Below are 23,371 nucleotides of genomic sequence, written 5' to 3'. Positions count from 1 at the left end.
AAGTAAAGCACTGGAGTTCTCCCATGGATCCTGTAACAACACAAACAAAGAGAGCCATCCCTTCAAGTCTGAGAGCAATTCACTGTGCAGCTAGAACACTGGAAGATTAGTTGTTTGGGGCCATAGCTTTATCTGAGCTCTGTACTCCTTATGGATCAATCCACTACATTAAAGTACTGTCTTCCCCAGGCTTACAAATTAGCCTTTTAATAAAATATATCCATCAGCCAATCAGATTGGCAATGTACCCCAAGCAATTCAGTAAGCTGTGCTAGAAACCAGAGCAGAAAAATATGAAAAAGAAAGCTGTGGGCAGCTGTTGCTAAGATTCTATTATTAATTAAACGGTTTGCATTCCAATACCACCCAGAAGACTCAGTCAGGACGGGAACCTTATTGTGCAAGATGCTGCACAAGCACATAGCGAAGATTCAATTTACTGTCATGAATTCAACTTACTGTCATAAATAATAACAGTTAGCGCTTGATCGTATTTCTCATGTTCAAAGATGACTGAAGTCTCAGAATTGGAGTGAAAAGCTGAAATTTCCCACAGAAAAAAATTCAGAAGAGTGTTGGTTTGAGACCATCGAAACATTTCATTTGAAGGTTTTACAGAGTGAGGAATCGACAGAAAGGTTAAAAATATTTCCCAAAAGATTGAAATTGTGTACCCGACTCCCAGACTTGTGCTCAGGCCACTAGACTAAATTTTTCAGTGACACCTGGTTATATGCTGGCTGGGCATTTTTGTAAAAGGTTAAAACTAATGATGGTTAGAGCTGGTCAAAATATTATCAACAGAAGAGTTTTCCACGAACAACTACGTTTAGTTTAAATCTAAATGTTTCATGGGTATGTGTCACTTTTTGACAAAAAAATTTAATGGAAAAAAATCAAAATATTTCACTTCAGCAGTGTCAAAATCTGTCATTTTTTATACTGTTAAAGATTTCATTTCAAAGGTGTCATTTCAATTCCTTCCATTTAGTCTGTTACACTCTATTATAATATTAATTTCAATATAATATTTAATATTATGCATATATAACCTATGTTTAAAAATTTAAACAAATATCAAATGAAATGTTTCAATGGTCTCAAATCAACAGTCTTCCGAATTTTTTTCTGTGGGAAATTTCAGTTTTTCACTCCAAATCGGATTTTAAAAAAATTGGACTTGCCCACAGAATGGAAATTCTGTCTCTGGCTCAGTTTTACCTTTTGTGCCTGGACAGAGCTTGTACTTGGATATACAGTATAACCTGTAGAACCTGGTATGTGAAAAGTGACATTATATCCAGTTTTTATAACCTTATGGTACTTCCCTCTACTACCATCCTAAAATAGAGGCAGCTAATATTATGAAGCCACTGACTTGGAAGCGTAATGTTGCTGGCACACTTCCCTCTCATTCAGTACCAAATCAGTGCTCTTGCATGGTGTTACAGGCATTGTGCTGCTGGAGTGCTGTTTTTCAGGTGGAATGGAAGAAACGTAGGCCCTTATTATTCAAGATATGGAGGTTTCTCAAAGCTCAGAGCTTAAGTGAAGCTGGCACTGGGAAAACAGCTAAATCTCTTCTGGAGAAGTTGGCTTTTGTATTTCCTTCTATTGGGTCTGATACTAGTCTGTAAGAAGGACCTTTTTACAATAGCGTGGGCTGAAAAAGCAGAATGACAACAGCTATTGGAGTTCTTACCTTTTGACCAAGGTGTCCAAGTAATAAGCTGTTAGCAACAGTGGTATTTCCAAGGCTTTCTACAATGTCAATTCCAAAATCTTTGCAAGCATAGATCTGGAAATTTCGGAGTTCCAGGTTGCGGCTGCTAAAAATCTATTTAAAACAATAATAAATTCAGAAAAGTTCTGTGGTTCACTATTAGCCTTTCACCATTGTGTAGCAGAAGGGGGAGATTGTAAAAGGCACAAATAGAAGTCGAGCATCTAATTTTTCTTTGAAAATCTCACCCTTAATTCTTTACTCCTGTTTGCGAGGATTCAGAAAAATAGGTTTGAACTCTTACAAGTTATTTCCATGTTGATACAAAAACTGCGCTGGAAAAAATGAGACTAAATAGTCAGCAATATCCAGGGTTGAAAATGCTGTAAATACTATTTTTGTAATTATTGGCGAGAGCAATAGCTAAAGACGACAAGGGAAAAAAAAGGATGTATTATAAAGTGGCATTCCTTGAACATACTCAAGGTATTGTTTACAACCACATGATTATGGGAAGATAGCTATCGGTGGGTAGCACATTCAGGGAACACAGAATAAATCTCATTATTATGATGCGATGGGGCATTAAGGTACAAAGAATAATAAATTGGTTGGCTTGGCAGCCTGGCTATCGGAGTCAGCATGACAGATAAAAGGTGACCAAAATTGGAAAACACTGGTCAACTTTATGTTGTTTCATACAAGTAAGCTTTTCCTGAACCAGCAAATTCCATTATAGGATGTTGAAAAATTCAACAGTGTACAGAGAAGAGCCACAGAAAGGATTTGAGACTAGAAACATGTCTTACAGAGACTTTAGGAACTCAATCCCTTTAGTTTATGAAGGAGAAAGTTAAGAGATGACTTGATCACAGCTTGCAAGTACCTACATGGGAAGAAAAGGTAATAATAATTGGAGATATACCAATCTCCTAGAACTGGAAGGGACCTTGAAAGGTCATTGAGTCCAGCCCCCTGCCTTCACTAGCAGGACCAATTTTTGCCCCAGATCCCTAAGTGGCCCCCTCAAGGATTGAACTCACAACAACCCTAGGTTTAGCAGGCCAATGCTCAAACCACTGAGCTATCCCAAGAAGGTATTAGATACTATAGGGCTCTTTAGTCTAGCAGACAAAGACATACCTAGATTCAATGGCTGGCAACTGAAGCTAGACAAATTCAGACTAGACATAAATGCACATTTTTTCACAATGAGGGTAATTAACCATTGAAAGAATTAACCAAAGCATGGTGGCGGATTCTCCATCATTTAGAATCTTTAAAATGTGTTTGACTGTCCTTCCAAAAAGTCTGATCTAGTTCCACCCCAAGATATTGGGGCAGATGCAGGAATTACTGGGTTAAATCTGGCCTGTATTATGCTGGAAGTCAGACTAGATCATTGGTTTTCAACCTGTGGTCCACAGAACCCTAGGGGGCTGCAGACTATGTCTAAGATTTCCAAGGAGGTCCACACCTCCACTTGGAATTTTTTAGGGGTCCACAAATGAAAAAAGGTTGAAAACCACTGAACTGGATGATCACAGTGGTCCCTGCTGCAGTACAAAATGACCAAAGTGGGTACAGAGGAGCTGCACCTTTGAGGATTACACTGAAGTGTCCTGAACTACCAAAATACAATTAAAGCAAATTATACCTGAGCCCCGCCTTGATTTCTCCAGGCTGTGAAGCTCTGGAACAGAACTGGGCCCAGGCCATCTACACGTTTGGGCTGGTATTCTGGATACACCAGGAGACCGTACCTGTTTAAGAAGAAAAATGAAGGAAGAGAATGCTCAACTTTCTTTCTGTATATTTATGTATCTGTAGGTTTTTCTGTGATACTTATTGTATTTTAGTGCCTAAGCCTGCACTTGTTCTCTGCATAGGCACATTTATTCAGAAATAAAGAGGTTTTGTACTCAAATATGTGCATATAACAATCCTTGTCCAGAAGTAGTTCTCTAAAACCCATGCCATTTTTCTTGCAAGTGCCTTCAGAATTCGCCACAAGAGAGAGAATGCTCAGGCTGAAATAAGATAGCTATGTACTCTTACCATCCTTCCATCAAACTTTGGCCAACTTTGCTGACTCTGAACTAATTGGATCCAGACAGAAAGTCCCTCCCAATTTGGAATTCAGCAATGTAAGGGTAAGTTTTGATTCCAACAGTGCCAAAGTTTGGGTGTTTCTGCATGCAACAATTTTGGTTTGACCAGTTGGAGGGTTTCTATTTAGATCATGGTTCAAACTTCCTGAAAATTCAGGGGTGTTTGTATAGTGAGTTTTAGGTTAGGCTTCTGATTGTAGTTTGTTTAATACAATTAAGGGATAACTTTTTAACGGGCTTCTAGAACCCCCTATGTTTGTTACTACAGAAATAATAATTATATTGCAATATCATATATGTAGATAGCATATCTACTGGTAGTACCCTATGGGATCTCAAAGTATTTACACTTCAATTCAGCAAATAACTTAATCACATGCTTAGTTTTAAGCATGTGACTAATCCCAGTTCTATTCAATAAAGCACTTAATCACATGCTTAAAGCATGTCCTTAAAGTTAAGCACATAAGCACCTGCTTAAGTATTTTGCTGAATAAGGATGGGATTACTCACAGGCTTGAAGTTAAGCAGGTGATTAAGTGCTTTGCTAATTCAAGACTTTAAATCTACAGGGATCACTTCATCTGCTACTGAAATGCAGCAAGTCTGGGGTGAAATGAATCAGCTGTTAACACTACAGATGAAGACTACACAATAGTTTAGGACGACTAGAAGTGAAAAAGGATGTATCTAATTGAAACTTGAAATGGAAACTATTTACAGATAATCTATGAGAAATAAACCAAACTGAATCATTATCAGATGACTTCATTCTGCTGTGGAGAAATCCTATTATAGATCAGAGAAGATTTTAAATTTTAAATGAACACAAAGCTCTGAAGCTATATTTAAAGGGACAGAGCCTAATTATCTATTGCAATTATAACCCATGTTATGGGGAAAAAATCCGTAATCAGTTCATGCTACAGAAAAAAATCTTTAACCAAAGGGAATCCCCAAATACCTTGTGCAGGAATGGGCTGTGTTCTTACTGAAGGCGAGAAGAGGAGTTTGTGATGGCCCCTCAGGCGAGAGATGAAAGAAATAGCCATAACCAGCGGCACACACTGTATTAGCCTGCAGACAAGCATGCACTACAGTTAGACAAGATTCCTGGCAATTAAAAGCTTTGTTTTTCAAATAATTTTGGGCCAAGCCCTCTATTCCTACACCCTTAACTCACATAGTTCTCCTAAGTGCTATATAAGAGCTAAGTATTAATTTATTATTATTACTTTATTATTATTGAAGGCAGTGCAAATTCTGCCAAGTATGGACTACAGCATCCTCACTCCTGCTTTCTTTCTCACCCAGGGCCACCCTCCACCCTCAAGCCATGCAATAGTATTTGGCAGACAAGCAGGCATATCACATAGCACCACTTGATTTCCATTCTGATCTGTAATTTCTACAACAGGCGGGTACGCAAAACTCCAGGTTGGCTAAAATTTCTTGTTCACTGAACATTATTTTGTACATAAGTGGGCTGTTTAAATTTTGGTCTACCAATTCCTCTCTCTCAATATGTATATTTTCCATGCAAAAACAAACAAACAAACTAGAATTAATGCAACGCTAGAGTTGAGATATTGAGCAGAACATGCAGAGTGAAAGTTTAACGGACGCATGATATATCAATGGTTGGAAGCTGAAGCTAAACACATTCAATCTAGAGATAAATGGCAGTTTTTTAACAAGTATCAGAGGGGTAGCCGTGTTAGTCTGGATCTGTAAAAAGCAACAAAGAGTTCTGTGGCACCTTATAGACTAACAGATGTATTGGAGCATGAGCTTCCGTGGGTGAATACCCACTTCATCAGATGAGGGATATTAACTATTGGAAGAAGTGACTTAAGGACACGGTGGATTCTCCATCACACAAAGTCTTTAAATCAAGACTGGGTATCTTTCTAAAAGATATGCTACAGCTCAAAACAGAAAATCTGGGCTTGATGTAGAAATTGTTGGCTGAGGTTCTTTGGTCTGTGCTATGTAGCAGGTCAGACTAGATATCATAACAGTCCCTTCTGGCCTTAAAGTTATGAGTTTATGAATTAAGTGAGTAGAGAGTAGATTATGCAGGGATATAAGCAATGGGATAAGGAACTTTTCAACACCAGCAGTGAAATCCTGTCCCAGTGAAGCCAATGGGAGTTTTGCAATTGACTTCAAAGGGGACAGGAGTTTACCTTAATCAGAATTCAAATCTACCCTGTGTTGGCAGTGGCCAAAATTAGTTGTCATTAGATGGTGTCAATCGTTGTGGTGTTTTTATGTGGACACTTTTCCACTAGGACCTCCAACTCACTTCGCAAAGGTCACCGGTGAGCTTTTAAATGGTAATGAGTAATGACCCTAATCAAAGCCACACCAGTGACCCAGAGGTGAAAGGCTCCATATTCCATTGCCAGTCTCCTGACCCTGTTAGTTCCCTGCAGTCGTGATCTCTGACATCTTTCAAAAAACAAAAGTATATCAATGTCCAAAGCATTGCCTTATCTCCCGTCTTGCAGAGCTGCAACAATTTAGAACGTGCTACCCAATACAGAGCCCTTTCCCTTAAAAAAATGCTTCTGCAGTCAAGTTACAGTATTCCAGGATCTTTTATTTGCAGTTGTGCATTCCACAGAAGATTCACAAGGGAAAACTGTACATTTATTCAGGCAGCCAGTGGCTTGAAGGCAGCGGTTTTAAGCAGGAAGGGAATTTTGTGTGGAAATAATTTTTTTTTGTGAATTCAGTGTATTACGGACATCCATTCAATCAAAATTCCAGAGAGAAATGAATTGCCTGTATAGGCCAGATACCTGAAGGTGTGCATCTGAAGTCATTGGAATAAAACCCAGTCAATGTTTTAAGTATCAGAGGGGTAGCCGTGTTAGTCTGTATCTGTAAAAGCAGCAAAGAATCCTGTGGCACCTTATAGACTAACAGACGTTTTGCAGCATGAGCTTTCGTGGGTGAATACCCACTTCTTCGGATGCAAGACTTGCATCCGAAGAAGTGGTTATTCACCCACGAAAGCTCATGCTGCAAAACGTCTGTTAGTCTATAAGGTGCCACAGGATTCTTTGCTGCTTTCAATGTTTTAAGTGTCTTTTAACTGAAAGCGTAACTTTTTCATGAATATCTTAGGATGAACAGTGATGGTCCTTTAAAGCTTTGCTTCCTCTTCTCCCCACCAATAAAATACAACACTGAAGGCATTTCCAGCACCCAGTGGGTCTATTCAGTGAGCACTCACATTGCAGTAGGTTTCAGAAAGTGTCATGGTAGGGAAGCAATGATGGGCAATGCTGAAATGTAGAGGGTGTGTCCTCTCCCCAGTGTCTGATAGTCTGGGAGTTGGCTAGTTCAGATGATTTTGGTAAGGAGCTAGGGAACTTTTCATCAACAGCAGTGAACTCAAGTTACTACCAGGACAGCTGTTTGGTGACCTAGGTGCAATTGTTGATCTCCATACCTTTTCTGGTGGACAGGAGCCCACAAACACAAAAAGATACCTCTAAGCACTAATTTGTATCCCTGTACTAAGGTGCAGCAAGAGGCTAAGGACTGAAAAAGCATGGAGAATAAGTTGTCTTCTCGTGCTAAATGCACTCCCTCCATGTTGGAGATGATGCGCACTGGAGAGGTGCCTGTTCTGAGGCTAAAGAGAGATCATCAGTCTCCAGGATTGTCAATGCACTAAAACTACAGAGAAGTACAGGCCCAGTTCTCCTCATCTGGATGTAAAATAGAAGTAGGTATACTGAAGCCAATGGAATTACTTTGGGGTAAATGAGGAATTCTTTAATGGCTGGCTCTGTATGTACCCAGACTCACTCAAAGAGGTGTTGTCTGAATGTGCATGAGGAGAAATATCATTGGCTGAAGAAACTGACTTACAGAAGATTAAAACAGCTAACAAAGTGCAGCTTGGATAAGGAGTGACTAAAGGTCTGGGAAAGGGGCATGGATATAAGAGTCTACCAGGTTTGAAAGGTGTAGATGCCCTCATGGAGGAGAAGAAATTCTGCATGGTTCCTAGGGGAGTAATAGGAAAAGTTAGGCTAAGCATCAAGTGTTACTCCTTGACGGTGAGTGGCAATAGACTGGACAGTGTCCCAAGGGAGAGTGATTGAAGCTGCACGTGGGATATTTAAAATATTGATTATTTATTTATCTGTACTGCAGTAGCAACCAAAGGCTCCAGTTGGGATCATGGACCTGTTGTGACAGATGCTGTACGTGTGCATAGCAAGGGAGACCCTGCTCCAAAGAGCTCACAGTCTAAATAGACAATAAAGCAAATGAAGAGAGGGGACCAGGGACAGAACACAAGCTAAGCAGTTAGGGTGAGGACAGGCATATTTGGGTCTTGCTAGTTCCCTTTTTAATTACCAGAGGTATCCGCTTAGAACTAAAATCTTTGTTTCAAAGCTTCATCTTCTCCTGCTGCTTCATCCCTCATCTGAAATCTTAATCCTCTTGTTTGTAACATCACAACCATTTCCAGTCACAAACAACAGGATTAGGACTTCAAATAAGGAGGGAGCTGCAGGAGTGTCTGAACTGCTGTAATGGGACCGGGTCCAGATTCTTTTCTCAGCTTCACTGGGGTAACTGAAACGATGTGAGTACACCGGTTGTGGCAAATCTGGAGTAACTGAAATTAGAACATATTCAGGAATAATAAATGGGGGATGGGAAAAACCAGAAAATGCATGATGTGGGGAAGCAGAATTGTTTGTAGACAGAATGTTGAATTTTTTTTAAGTCCTTCAGCAGGCAACAGCAGTTAGTTTGCTTGTAAAGAAATTCCCCTCACAGTTCCGCCCCTTTGGCAGCACAAAGTGGTATTGTGTGTCCAGGAGTGTGGGGGCAGTTGTAGCAGATGCTATCCCTGTAGCCTGGTCTACACTAGGCGTTTAAATCGGTTTTAGGAGCCTAAAACCGATTTAACGCCACAACCGTCCACACTAGGATGCACCTTATATCGATTTTAATGGCTCTTTAAACCGGTTTCTGTACTCCTCCCTAACGAGAGGAGTAGCGCTAGTATCGGTATTACCATATCGGATTAGGGTTAGTGTGGCCGCTGATCGACGGTATTGGCCTCCGGGCGGTGTCCCACAGTGCACCACTGACCGCTCTGGACAGCAATCTGAACTCGGATGCAGTGGCCAGGTAGACAGGAAAAGCCCCGCGAAGTTTTGAATATTTCCTGTTTGCCCAGCATGGAGCTCCGATCAGCACGTGTGGTGATGCAGTTAAAAATCAAAATAAAGAAAGAGCTCCCGCATGGACCATGCGGACGTGATCGCTGTAAGGGCAGGCAAATCTGTTCTATCAGCGCTCCGTTACAGAAGACGAAATTCAAAATCTTTTTTTTTAAATCTCCAGACAGACGCCATAGCAGGGACTCAGCGCACTGCTGCGTGACAAGCGTAACGGAAAGTCAAAGAATCAAATGGACGCTCATGGACTGGAGGACTCAAGCTATCCCACAGTTCCTGCAGTATCCGAAAAGCATTTGCATTCTTGGCTGAGCTCCAAATGCTTCTAGGGTCAAAAACAGTGTCCGCGGTGGGTCAGGGCATAGCTCGGCAATTTACGCACACACCCACCCACCCCCAGAAGTGAAAGGGAAAACAATCCTCTCTTGACTCTTTTACATGTCACCCTATCTTTACTGAATGCTGCAGATAGACGCGATGGTGCAGCACTCAACACCAACATCTTTGCTCCCCCTCCCCTGCCATGGGTGGCTGATGGTACAATAAGATTGATACCCATCATCATTATCAGCCTATTGGCACATGGGGCAGTGCAAAAGGACTGGTAACCATGCTGACTAGCATCCGTCAGGTCAATCAAGGGCGCCTGGCCCTAATTTTTCCTGGTAGATGGTACAATATGGCTGATAACCATCATCATCATAGCAACAGGGGGCTGAGCTTCATCAGCCCCCACCCTTCATGTGTAAAGAAAAGATTCAATTGCCCCTGGACTAGCAGCAGGATGCTGGGCTCCTCTCCTCCACACTCCTTAATGTCCTATGTGGACTATCATAGTAACTGGAGGCTGCCTTCCACTCATTTCTCACTAACAAGTATTCCTGCATTTTTTATTACTTCATCACACAAGTGGGGGGACAATGCTATGGTAGCCCAGGAAGGCTGGGGAAGAATGGAATGAACAGGTGGGGTTGTTGCAGGAGCACCCCCTGTGAATAGCATACAGCTCATAATCTATGCAGGATCTGACACAGAGTCTCAGCTCCCCACCCTTTGGACGCTCATGGACTGGAGGACTGGAGGACTCAAGCTATACCACAGTTCCTGCAGTCTCCGAAAAGCATTTGCATTCTTGGCTGAGCTCCAAATGCTTCTAGGGTCAAACACCGTGTCCGCGGTGGGTCAGGGCATAGCTCGGCAATTTACGCACCCCCCCACACACCCCCAGAAGTGAAAGGGAAAACAATCCTCTCTTGACTCTTTTACATGTCACCCTATCTGTACTGAATGCTGCAGATAGACGCGATGGTGCAGCACTCAACACCAACATCCTTGCTCCCCCCACGCTATGGATGGCTGATGGTACAAAATGACTGGTACCCGTCCTCATCATCAGCCTATTGGCACATGGGGCAGTGCAAAAGGACTGGTAACCATGCTGACTAGCATCTGTTAGGTCGATCAAGGGCGCCTGGTCCTAATTTTTCCTGGTAGATGGTACAATATGGCTGATAACCATCATCATCATAGCAACAGGGGGCTGAGCTTCATCAGCCCCCACCCTTCATGTGTAAAGAAAAGATTCAATTTCCCCTGAACTAGCAGAGGGATGCTGGGCTCCTCTCCTACACACTCCTTACTGTCCTGTCTGGACTATCATAGCAGCTGGAGGCTGCCTTCCACTCATATCCCACTAACAAGTCACTGTGTCTTATTCCTGCATTCTTTATTACTTCATCACACAAGTGGGGGGACAATGCTATGGTAGCCCAGGAAGGCTGAGGGAAGAACGGAATCAACAGGTGGGGTTGTTGCAGGAGCACCCCCTGTGAATAGCATACAGCTCATAATTTCTGCAGGATCTGACACAGAGCAGCTGTGCTCTCTGGTTCTCTGATACAGTGGTTCTCTAGCATACTTGCCCATATTCTAGGCAGGACTGATTCTATTTTTAGATACCAAAAAGGAGGGCTTGACTCAGGGAGTCATTCCCAATTTTGGCTTTTGCGCCCCTGGCTAAGAGCAGCCAGGGGCACTTATGACAGCAGCAAATGGAACAGTGCAAAAGGACTGGTAGCCACGATCATCTTATTACCAATTTATGGTATGATAGATGGTACAATATGGCTGATAACCATCTCTGCTATCATGCAAAAGCAAAAGCATGCTGCTGTGTAGCGCTGCTGAATCGCCTCTGTGAGCGGCATCTAGTACACATACGGTGACAGTCACAAAAGGCGAAACAGGCTCCATGATTGCCATGCTATGGCATCTTCCAGGGCAATCCAGGGAAAAAGGGCATGAAATGCTTGTCTGCCGTTGCTTTCCCAGCGGAAGGAGTGACTGACGACATTTACCCAGAACCACCCGCGACAATGATTTTTGCCCCATCAGGCACTGGGATCTCAACCCGGAAATGCCAAGGGGCGGGGGAGGCTGCGGGAACTATGGGATAGCTACGGGATAGCTACCCACAGTGCAACGCTCCAGAAATCGACGCTAGCCTCGGACCATGGACGCACACCACCGATTTAATGTGTTTAGTGTGGCCGCGCGCACTCGATTTTATAAAATCTGTTTTACAAAACCGGTTTATGCAAATTCGGAATAGTCCCGTAGTGTAGACGTACCCTGTGCTAAGCCAGCTCTGCTAGCCAGTGTAAAGGGAATGGGCAGTGACACTCTCAGTCCTGGTGCCTAGGATTTTCCCCAGGATTGTCTCCAGCTCCTGTAGAGGGGTATAAAGGGGTTGGAAATTCTCATCCCTAACACACACTGGCACAGGGCCACGTACACTCTTGCCCTGGGCCAGAAGAGGAAGACGACCATCATGTCCACTTGGCATTTCCTTTCATGGACATGGCTCCATGCCTGCCCTGTCTGAAGCAATGATGATTATAGCCTGACTGTCAGAAAAGTAATTTCACAACTGAAATGGCAGGACGGCATACAGGACGCTGCAGGTGGGTCACCTGCAAAGGTGAGCCACTGGAAGCACAGCATTGCTGAGGAAGTTGCATATATTGTAACAAACTGTTTGTTCACTGGCTGTGGATCACGGTACATCTGGGATAAAAAGAGGCCATATCCTACAGCAGCAGGCTTATAGGAAGGAACATCCTTCTAGGATGCCTGGGAGATGTGAACCACCGTCTCTGCTCTGTGAAATCTATGCTCTTCACCATGTGAAAACATCATTTTTATTATTTGGATAACAATAGTGTTTAGAAACCCCAAGCTAAATCAGGGCACCACTCTTTTAGGCACTGTATTTGGTGAGCTTTCGTGAGCTAAAGCTCACTTCTTCGGGTGCATAGAATGGAACACACAGACAGGAGATATTTATACATACAGAGAACATGAAAAGGTGGAAGTATGCATACCAACAGACTCTGCCTGTTGGTATGCATACTTCCACCTTTTCATGTTCTCTGTATGTATAAATATCTCCTGTCTGTGTGTTCCATTCTATGCATCCGAAGAAGTGAGCTTTAGCTCACGAAAGCTCATGCTACAATAAATTTGTTAGTCTTTAAGGTGCCACAAGTACTCCTGTTTTTTTTTTTTTTTTTGTTTTTTTTTTGCGGATACAGACTAACACGGCTGCTACTCTGAAACCTGTATTTGGTGAGTGTGTATTACACATCCCTCTCTATGCCGATCCACACAAGTTGTGAATCTGTCACAGCCCCCACCTACAGAACCGTGGTCCCTTTAGCTCAAGCAGTTCACACTTTTAGCTCAGGAGGCCTCCAGTGTGTCAGCCAAAATGGCAGCCATTATACATTGTTATAGACTGTGAGCTCTTCAGAGCAGGCATGAGTTAAACAGATAGAGAGTGGGAAATACCTAGCCAGAGGTCACAGTAGAAGGTAGTGAATACGGTGCCTAAGTTTCATTTTCAAAAGTGACTTAGGCTCCTAAGTCAATTAGGCATTGCAAGGCTGAGCAGAGTAATGCCTACATACCTTTACATATCTGGCAATGAAAATAGAAAACCCAATAATAATGGGGGATTTCATCCCCATATTGACTGGGTACGTGTCACCTCATGACCAGATTCAGAGATAAAATTTCTAGACACCATCAATGACTGCTCCTTGGAGCAGCTAGTCATAGAACCCACAAGGGGAGGCAATTCTTGATTTATTCCTAAGAGAAGCACTTAGGATCTGGTCCAAGAGGTGTATTTGGCTGAACAGCTTAGCAATAGTGACCACAATGTAATTAAATTTAACATGCTTTGGGAGGGGTGGGGAGGAATACTGAAGAAACCTACCACAGTAGCATTTAACTTCATCAAGGGGGATTACACAAAAATGAGGAAGCTAATTAAACAGAAATTAAAAGGAACAATCACAAGATTGAAATGCCTGCAAACCGCATGGAAACTATACAGAAAGTGCCACAACAGAGGCTCAAACTAAATATATACCCAAAATTTAAAACAAACAAACAAAACAGTAAGAGGACCAAAGAAACAGCAGAGTAAAAGAATATTTACAGTAAGAGGCAAAAAAGAATATTTTAATAATTGAGGAAAATAGAAAGGAACATAATGAAAATCAAGTGACTTATGAGAAGAGGATGAGGGAACTGGATTTATTTAGTCTGCAGAGAGAAGAGTGAGGGGGGATTTGATAGCTGCTTTCAACTATCTGAAGGAAGGTTCCAAAGAGGATGGAGCTGGGCTGTTCTCAATGGTGGCAGATGACAGAACAAGAAGCAATGGTCTCAAGTTGCAGTGGGGGAAGTCTAGGTTTGCTATTATGAAAAACTATTTCACTAGAAGAGTGGTGAAGCACTGGAATGGGTTACCTAGGGAGATGGCAGAATCTCCATCCTTAGAGGTTTTTAAGGCCTGGCTTGACAAAGTCCTGGCTGGAATGATTTAGTTGGTGTTGGTCCTGTTTTGAGCAGGGTCTTGGACTAGATGACCTCCTGAGGTCTATTCCAACCCTAATCTTCTATGATTCTATTAAGTGTAAAAGTAAAATTAGGCAGGCCAAAAAATAATGTGAAGAGCAACTAGCAAAAGAAACAAAAACTAACAGCAATGACAACAAAAAATTAAGTACATCAGAAGCAGGAAGCCTGCCAAAGAATCAGTAGGTCCACTGGATGACCAAAATGCTAAAGGAAGACAAGGCCATTGCAGAGAAGCTAAATTAATTCTTTGCATCGGTCTTCACTGCAGAGAATGAGAGGGAATTTCCCACAACTAGGCCATTCTTTTTAGGTACATATTGGAGGAACTGTCTCATATTGAGGTGTCCATACAGGAGGTTTCCGAACAAACTGATATATTAAACAGTAATTAGTCACCAGAACCAGATGATATCCACCCAAAAGATATAAAGGAACTCATATATGAAACTGCAGAACTACTAAATGTGGTATATAAGCTACCACTTAAATCAGCCTCTGTACCAGATGATTTGAGGATAGCTAGCGTAATGCTGATTTTTAAAAAGGCTCCAGAGGCAATCCTGGCAATTGCAGGCTGGTAAGCCTAACTTCAGAACCAGGCAAATTGGTTGAAACTGTAGTAAAGAACAAAAATATCAGACACACACATGAACAACATATGTTGGGGAAGAGCTGGCTTTTGTAAAGAAAAATCATTCCTCACCAATCTATGAGAATTCTTTGAGGAGGCCACCAAGCATGTGGACAAGAATGATCCAGTTGACACAGTGTACTTAAACTTTCAGAAAACTTTTGACAAGGTCCCACACCAAAAAGCTCTTAAGCAATGTAAGCAAATATGGGATAAAAGGGAAGATACTCTCATGGATCAGTAACTGGTTAAAAGGTAGGAAACAAAGGATAGAAATAAATGGTCAGTTTTCACAGTGGAAAGAGGTTAATAGCAGGGTCTGCCAAGGATCTGCACTGGGACCTGTACTGTTCAACGTAGTCATAAGCAATCTGGAAAAAAGGGTAAACAGTGAGGGAGCATTTTTACAGATGATACTAAATTACATAAAAGAATTAAGTCCAAAGCTGACTGTGAAGAGTTACAAAGGGATCTCATTAATCTGGGTGATGTGACAATAAAATGGCAGATGAAATTCAGTGTAGGTAAGTACAAAGTAATGCACACTGGAAAAAATAATCCCAACTATACATACAAAATGATGGGGTCTAAATTAACTGTCACCACTCAATAAAAAGATCTTGGAGTCATTGTGGAGAGTTCTCTGAAAACATATATGCTCAATGTGCAAGGGCAGTCAAAAAGCTAACAACCTGTTAGGAACCACTAGGAAAGGGATAGATAGTAAAACAGAAAATATCATAAATGTCACTATCTAAATCCATGGCACACCCACCTTGAATACTGTGTGCAGTTCTTTTCACCCCATCTCAAAAAATATATATTAGAATTGGAAAAGATAATGGCAACAAAAATGATTAGGGGTATAAACAGCTTCCATAGGAGGAGAAGTTAAAAAGATGAGGACTGTTCAGCTTAAGAAAGAAATGACTAAGAGGGGACATGATAGAGGCCTATAAAATCATGACTGGTGAGGAGGAAGTGAATAAGGAAGTGTTATTTACTCCTTCTCATAACACAAGAACCAGTAGACTAATGAAATTAATAGACAGCAGGTTTAAAACAATCATAACAAAGTAGTTCCTCACACAACGCATAGTCAACCTGTGGAACTTTTGTCAGGGGTTGTTGTGAAGACCAGGATTATAACAGAGTTCAGAAAAGAATTAGATTAATTCATGGAGGAGAGGTCCATCAATGGCTATTAGCCAAAATGGTCAGAGATGCAACCCCATGCTCTGGGTATCCCTAAATCTCTAATTGACCGAAGCTGGAATTGGAATAAGAAGGGATGGATTACTCAATAATTGCCCTATTCTGTGTATTCCACTGGTCACTGTTGGAAGACTAGATGCTGGGCTAGAAGGACCACTGATCTGACCCAGTATGGTCATTCTTATGTTTTTATGAACCCTCATGCCTAAATTGGTTAGCTTCATGAGCATAGTTCTGTGGCTAAAATCCTTCCTTCCCGCCCTACAGTTCAGCACTTCTACTTTTTATATTCGGGTAGAGTCTAAAGGCCCCAAGCAAGATTAAGCACCATACAGGCACATCATAGGATACTGTGCCTAACCCCAAAAGCCTACAAATATATTGTGGTCTTTCCTACAGTGACCGTGTATTTCCTTTTTTCTGTCAAGCACTTCTGGGTACTGTACGATAATAAATACCCCTACTAATAATGTAGATAAAGGGAGGTAGAATCCTGGTTTTCTTTTAGCCCTCAGTATCCTGCTGTTGCAATGACTTATATACCCATCCCTTTAGATGGCAGATCACAATGGAGATTGCAACGAGCATCTGCTATTCCACCCACACTGGCTTGCAGAGGACAGGCCCCAGTAGTTTTTTGAAAAGGAGTTTTAACCCCAGTGGCTGGTTACATGTCCATGGCCTCAACTTCGAAATAGATCTCTGTATTTCTATTATTGCACACGAGCTAAACAAATGCATTGAAAACTGACTGAGTTAGCTTCACAAGTACATTGACAGATAATGTAGCAAGGCCTTTAACAGCTGAACCGTTGGTACTGAGTCAGACAGCTCTAGGCTATGCCAATGTACAACCGCATAGATCTCTCTATGTTTAGAGGCCCTGGAGTCATGCTACTCTGCCTACTTTTTTTTTTTTAACATAATAGGTGCCTCCACTATGTTCTCTAAAATGGCCTGTAAAGTTGGGTATATGCCCTGCAGGGAATTAAATCAAAGTTCTCTCTTTATTCTCAGGCAAGCTTGTCATGAGAGTAATACAGGAAACCTGTTGGCAGTCTCTCACCTTCAAAGTTAGGTGCAACTCTTTGAGGAGCATAGCGTGAAGGGGAAATCATATCCTCATATGTAGTTCCTCGTTGGTTTCAGTTTCTATGGATTGGCAGTCCCGGAGTTTTTCTTGAGTTTTGGGTACAAATCCAGGTGGAATTCACTTGAAACTGAGGAATTGTATTTGGTTTGCCATCCAGATCATGAAAAACTGGGAGTTTTTTAAAGTGTGATGGAAACAATAAAACTGGACCAGAATTGATCAGATCTGGGCCTAGGTATTTTGGCAAAATTTTATGAACCTTCTGATGAACCCAAGATGACTTTGGACTTTGTAATGAAACATAAGAAGCTTGGAAGTTACATAGGGACTGGAGTTTAGTTGCAAACATTTCACACCGTATGTATGTGAGAGAAAGAGATTCTGTGTAGGTATGTGTGAGTGAGAGAGAGAGTGTGTGTGTGTTAATATATATAGAGAGAGAGAGAGAGAAAGAGAGACACACACAGACAGACACACGCACAATTATTTGGGAATATAGCATTGTGCACTTGTATTACTATCCTGTTGCAGTAACCATACTTATTAAAACTCACTCAGTAAGTGAACAGCCTGTGTTTGGGTCACCCTGAGAACCATATTTCAAACCATGATGTTGTTCTTTGATACAGTGTTGTTTTTTCCTTTACCTCTATCTGGTTAGCAGGAGCCCTGATGTAGATCCCTGCTGGTGATAACGTTTCTATGTTGGAAAGTCCATCAGTTCCAGAAAGTCCAATCACTGTGTTGTGCCTGACTCTATTCCCCTGTTCTAACGACCCTCCTAAAATATAATCAGAGGCACAAATTCATCAAATACAGCTCTAACGATCATCACTCATGCAGACCACGTATTATTCTGTATGTTTTATTCCCCATCTATACTGTTGCGCAAGGCAGTGTATGCTGGTTGGCCGCAGCTTTTCACCACAGAGGTGGCTGCATTTCTGCGGTGTTGTACATATACTATTTGCAAAGCACTCTGGAATCCATGTTATGCCATAGAAGGAAAGCTGAGAGTGGAGCAGGATCAATGTAACATGTCAGGGGTCTAAATATCAGGGGTGAAGATTATTACCGTGGTGCATAGTTGAAAGATCAGATAATTTCCACAGGGTGAAGAGGAAACTGTTATTATTAATTTGTACTCTGGTCATACCAAGAGGAACCAAGATCAGAGCCTCTTGTGCTAGGTACTGTACAAACACAGAATAAGACAGTCTCTGCTCCGAAGAGTTTACAATCTAAACAGAGAAGACAGACAACAGCTAAAAAGAAGAGATATTATGATACACATTGTACAGATGGGGAACAGAGGCACAGAGAGATGAGGTGAGTTGCCTAAATTCACACACGCACCCTGTGACAAAGCCAGGAATTAAACCCAAAATCTCCTGAGTCCCCACCCAATGCCTTAACCATGTAAACAGAAACATTAAAATCACATCATGCAATCATGTGCCAAAGTGCCTTGGGTTTTTGCTTGTTGTTTTATTCTGGTGGTTGTTGGGTTTTTTATTTTTTTTTGAAGGCATGAACTAGACAATGGGCAGAAGACAACAATGGATCCCACCACTCACAGCAGCACACATGCCCCCTGCCTGCAGCAATTGGGTCCCAAAAACAGCATGCACCATGAATTGGCACAGAAAGGAAAGAAAAGCACTTTAACCTCCATCCTAAGGAAATGCCAGGCATCATCTATCTGGAAAATGGCAAGCCCTATCCAGGGAACATGCAAGTCAATCTTCCCCTTCTTTTACAAGAAATATGGTTCTTGCTAGGGATAACATATGCCAATGCTCCCTGCAATTCTTCCCCGGACACAGGTACCCTCCCACATATTAACCACCCTAAATTCAAGCTGATCTCCGGGGGGGGAAATGCATTGAGTTTGGAGCTTTATTTTTTCACACACCCTGCAACCTCCATTTCATTTACCTTGGAACTAGATCCTACTGAGAAATATTTCCTTTTCAGATTGTATTTATTTCAGTCACAGCCGTTATGAGAACAAAAGTAGGACTGTACACTAGTGCTTTTGAGAGTCATCCAGGTTTGAAAGGAGGCATAACAAGTCTTGGCTTCCAGGCTGGGATCTTGTTTGCCAATTAACTTTAAGCCCAGAGCAAATTTTTATGACGGTCCTGCAAACCCTAGAAAATAGGGGTTTAAATGAAATCATTGAGAGATTCCAATTCTAGAGCAGCAAACAGGCAGCTATAATAAATATGCCTTTACAGGTAACAAAATGATATATAAATTCATCTTTCAGACCCTCTGGAGCTACTGACATTGAAGCCATTAAAGACGTCTTGAGGATACAGAGTATTCAGACCGAAATTGCTGAGGACATTTAGTTCAGCCCAGAGATTGGAAAGTCAGACTTATGTCTCAGCATGAATGATGGGAGGAACAGATTTCCAAATTAAGACCTGGACAGGTTGAGCGCTGCACCTGTTTATAGTCAAAGTGATTTCAGTGGGACGCCAGTCGAGAGGAAAGCCTGCATGTGTGCACTGGATTGCAGGATCAGGGCCTAAGGCTTTTGTTTGTTTGTTTAACAGCAGCCAAAACTAACATGATATCATTAGATACTTAGGCAGTATGGGATGCTGGTGGAACAGTCTGCAGACCAATCTCCAGCTTGCTTTAATGGTAGATAGGAGAGAGATTTTGATTTTCAATATTTTTGTTGTCTCAAGTTCCAAGTCAGTCAAGTACTTAGGCCTGTGCTTGACTTTAAGCATGCGCTATCATCCCATTGTTTTCAATGTCACCTGATCAACACTAATGGGAAGTATGTCTTTATGTGCTTTGGTGAACCGGGCCTTTAAATATTACATCATAGAGTTCTTTCCATGCCAGGTGAATCTCTATCTACTGTTAGATTGTAAAGAAAAGAGGTGGGGTGGGAGAGAAGTACCAATGGGACTGAACAAGCTCCATGCTGCTCATAAGAAATGGACCCACGGCATATATGGTTATAAGGAAATAGGTCCTCAGCAGCTGCATGAGGAAGTTGGAGAATGATATACTGAATTCCACAAGACTAGCGCCAGAGAACATGAATTGAACCTTCTTCCACCCAAGGAAGTTTTGATTAACAGTATCCTTGGCATAAAGAGCCACATATAGGTTGATTGAAAATCCTCTGCTTCACTTACCCAGTAGAATCCCATGACCTAAAATGTTATAGAAAACATTATTGTCCACTCTTAGCTCTGAAGTCCTCGACAGACTGAGTCCCCGACCAAAGGAATCCCACACAGAGCAACCGCGAATGTAAGAATCTGGAAAGAAAAGGGTAGTGTCAGAGGAAAGCAAGAATATAACTCCAGGTTGCCTCTGTTAAAGGTGATGTTTCTGTACAAACTATTATTCATCAACTCTGATGCTGCTTGATTAAGCCAATTTGCTGTGATGCTCCAATGAGAAAGATCGCAATTTAAGCTGTTCACCCTTACCAAATTTTGCAATTTTTTATCAACCTGCAAGTACTGTTTATATGATGGATTTTACCCCCTCAGTCCCAAAATGATTTCCAACTAGTAAAATGTTTGCAACATTGTGACATTGCATCACAACATAATGAGGTTTTAAAGCAGCATCATAACATTGCAAAGTACTGTGGCATCATGCATACACAAATATATCACACTTTCTATGATGTCACTATAATAAGTGAATTTGCATCACAGCAATGTCATGCAAGTGAGTTTTTTTCTATACGACAAATTTTGAAACGTGGCCAGTTTAGCACAATCACACAAGAAGCCGAACATATGCCATCCAGTAGGGTGACCAGACAGCAAATGTGAAAAATCGGGACAGCAGTGGGGGGTAATAGGAGCCTATGTAAGAAAAAGAACACAAAATCAGGACTGTCCCTATAAAATCGGGACATCTGGTCACCCTACCATCCAGTGATCCGCAAAGCAAGAATAAAAATGTCATTACACTGTAAGAGTATGCAACCCAGTAAGCCATGTGCAAATTAGCAGAAATGACTAACGACAGGCCTGTGTGGGCTACATGCCAGGACAAAGGCAAAGCATGCTCAGCTAATGTTCATATCCTGGACTTAATCTAGCTCCCTTTGACAGCAATGGAAAGACTCCCATTGGTATGAACAGGAGTTGGAGGGCCTTACAACAGTCACCAGACTTTACTAGCAGTCTGCAGTAGTGATGGACAAACCCTAAAAGACTGATATTACAGGTTAATTAAACCTCCCCCATGAGATTACAGTGAGGGAGGTCTAGGTTGGATATTAGGAAACACTATTTCACTAGGAGGGTGGTGAAGCACTGGACTGGGTTAACTAGGAGATGGTGGAATCTCCATCCTTAGAGGTTTTTAAGGTCTGGCTTGACAAAGCCCTGGCTGGGATAATTTAGTGGGTTTGGGTCCTGCTTTGAGCAGTGGATTGGACTAGATGACTTCCTGAGGTCTCTTCCAACCCTAATCTTCTATGATTCTATGAATTCTATTATTCTACGAAGTTTGGCTAGGAATCTCATGAGAACCAACTTTACCCATGACCTTTCCAGCTCTTCCTGCTTTCCAGTTTCTGGACTGAAACTAATGAAATAAGCTCATTCTTAGTATTTTACTTCTGTTTCCAGTGCCGGCCAGACCATGATTACAAAGAGAAGCAGCAAAAATGAAATATAATTTGAGATGGGCTGCTAGGCAGAGGGGAAAGACAATTAAATATCTTAAAATCTTCAACAAGATTCATTAGGGGTTGAGTTCTAGGAATGGATAAAACTTAATGTGGATTTCTTATTTAATCGAACCACCCCTAGTCTGAAACACATTTCATGGAGCACAGAGAGAGGCCCCTAAATACAAAATTTGGTTTGGTTTGGAATGTGGATTTTGAAGAAAACATAGAATCATAGAATTATAGAACTGAAAGGGACCTCTAGTCCAGTCCCCTCCACTCATGGCAGGACAATATTATCTAGACCATTCCTGACAGGTGTTTGTCTAACCTGTTCTTAAACACCTCCAATCACAGCGATTCCACAACCTCCCTAGGTAATTTATTCCAGTGTTTAACCACCCTGACAGTTAGGAAGTTTTTCCTAATGTCCAACCTAAACCTCCCTTGCTGCAATTTAAGCCCATTGCTGCTTCTTCTATCCTCAGAGGTTAAGAAAAACAATTTTTCTTCTGCCTCCTTGTAACAACCTTTTACATACTTGAAAACTGTTATTGTGTCCCTTCTCGGTCTTCTCTTTTCCAGACTAAACAAACCCAATTTTTTCAATCTTCCCTCATAGATCATATTTTCTAGACTTTTAATAATTTGTGTTGCTCTTCTCTGGACTTTCTCCAATTTGTCCATATCCTTCCAGAAATGTGGCACCCAGAACTGAACACAATGCTCCTGTTGAGGCCTAATGAGCGCAGAGTAGAGTGGAAGAATTACTTCTCCTGTCTTGCTTACAACACTCCTGCTAATACATCCCAGAATGATGTTCGCTTTTTTTGCAACAGCGTTAAACTGTTTGACTCATATTTAGCTTGTGGTCCACTATGACCCCCAGATCCCTTTCCGCAGTACTCCTTCCTAGGCGGTCATTTCCTATTTTGTATGTGCACAACTGATTGTTCCTTCCTAAATGGAGTACTTTGCATTTGTCCTTATTAAATTTCATCCTATTTACTTCAGACCATTTCTCCAGTTTGTCCAGGTCATTATAGTAGCTCCATAAAAGTTGCAGTTCCCTAGTTTATTTATGAGAAGATCATGCGGGACAGAATCAAAGCTTTACTAAAATCAAGATATACCATGTTTAATGCTTCCCCCCTATCCACAAGGCTTGTTACCCTGTCAAAGAAAGCTATCAGGTTGGTTTGACACAATTAGTTTTTGACAAATCCATGCTGACTGTTACTTATCTTCTAGATGGTTGCAAATTGATTGCTTAATTATTTGTTCCATTATCTTTCTGGGTACTGAAGTTAAGCTGACTGGTCTTGTGCCCTTAATAATGTCTCTTTGAAAAACTGCCAACTGTCTTCTATTGTTTTTCCTCTTACACTTGTTTCCCATGAGATCTTAACCTGCCAATTCCCTGAGTTTGATAAAGTCTGCCTTCTTGAAATCCATTGTCTTTATTATGCTGTTCTCCCTCCTACCATTCCTTAGAATCATGAACTCTACCATTTCATGATCATTTTCATGCCCCAAGTTCAATCAGTGGAGGCTTGGTTCACGGTATTTCTTGTGCCTGTCTCCGAACTATAATAATTATCAATAGCACCTATTTCTTATACAGTATAGCAGTTTTCATCAATAGATCCCACAGCACTTCACAGTCTTTAGCGTCTCTACCCTGACAAGACACCCGAGAGTCGGGGCAGTGCTATTGTCCCCATTTTACAGATAAGGAGCTGAAGCACAGAAAGGCTAAGTGACTTGGCTGAGTCCACAGAGGA

General features: G+C 41.6%; 1 protein-coding gene across 1 annotated transcript in view; it reads right to left on the bottom strand.

The window, feature by feature from the left end:
* PKHD1 (PKHD1 ciliary IPT domain containing fibrocystin/polyductin) overlaps nt 1-23,371 on the bottom strand; it is a 367,689-nt gene that overhangs the window by 160,350 nt on the left and 183,968 nt on the right. The window contains exons 41-45 of the mRNA XM_045008841.1: nt 20,086-20,211; nt 17,569-17,702; nt 4,799-4,911; nt 3,381-3,486; nt 1,703-1,837 (exon numbers count right to left, since the gene is read on the bottom strand). Coding sequence (XP_044864776.1) covers nt 1,703-1,837; nt 3,381-3,486; nt 4,799-4,911; nt 17,569-17,702; nt 20,086-20,211 — 614 coding nt within the window. The remainder of the gene's footprint in view (nt 1-1,702; nt 1,838-3,380; nt 3,487-4,798; nt 4,912-17,568; nt 17,703-20,085; nt 20,212-23,371) is intronic.

This window comes from Mauremys mutica, chromosome 3 (assembly GCF_020497125.1).
Source record: "Mauremys mutica isolate MM-2020 ecotype Southern chromosome 3, ASM2049712v1, whole genome shotgun sequence".
In the NCBI taxonomy this organism is placed as follows: domain Eukaryota; kingdom Metazoa; phylum Chordata; order Testudines; family Geoemydidae; genus Mauremys; species Mauremys mutica.
This window is presented reverse-complemented; position numbering and strand designations above follow the sequence as displayed.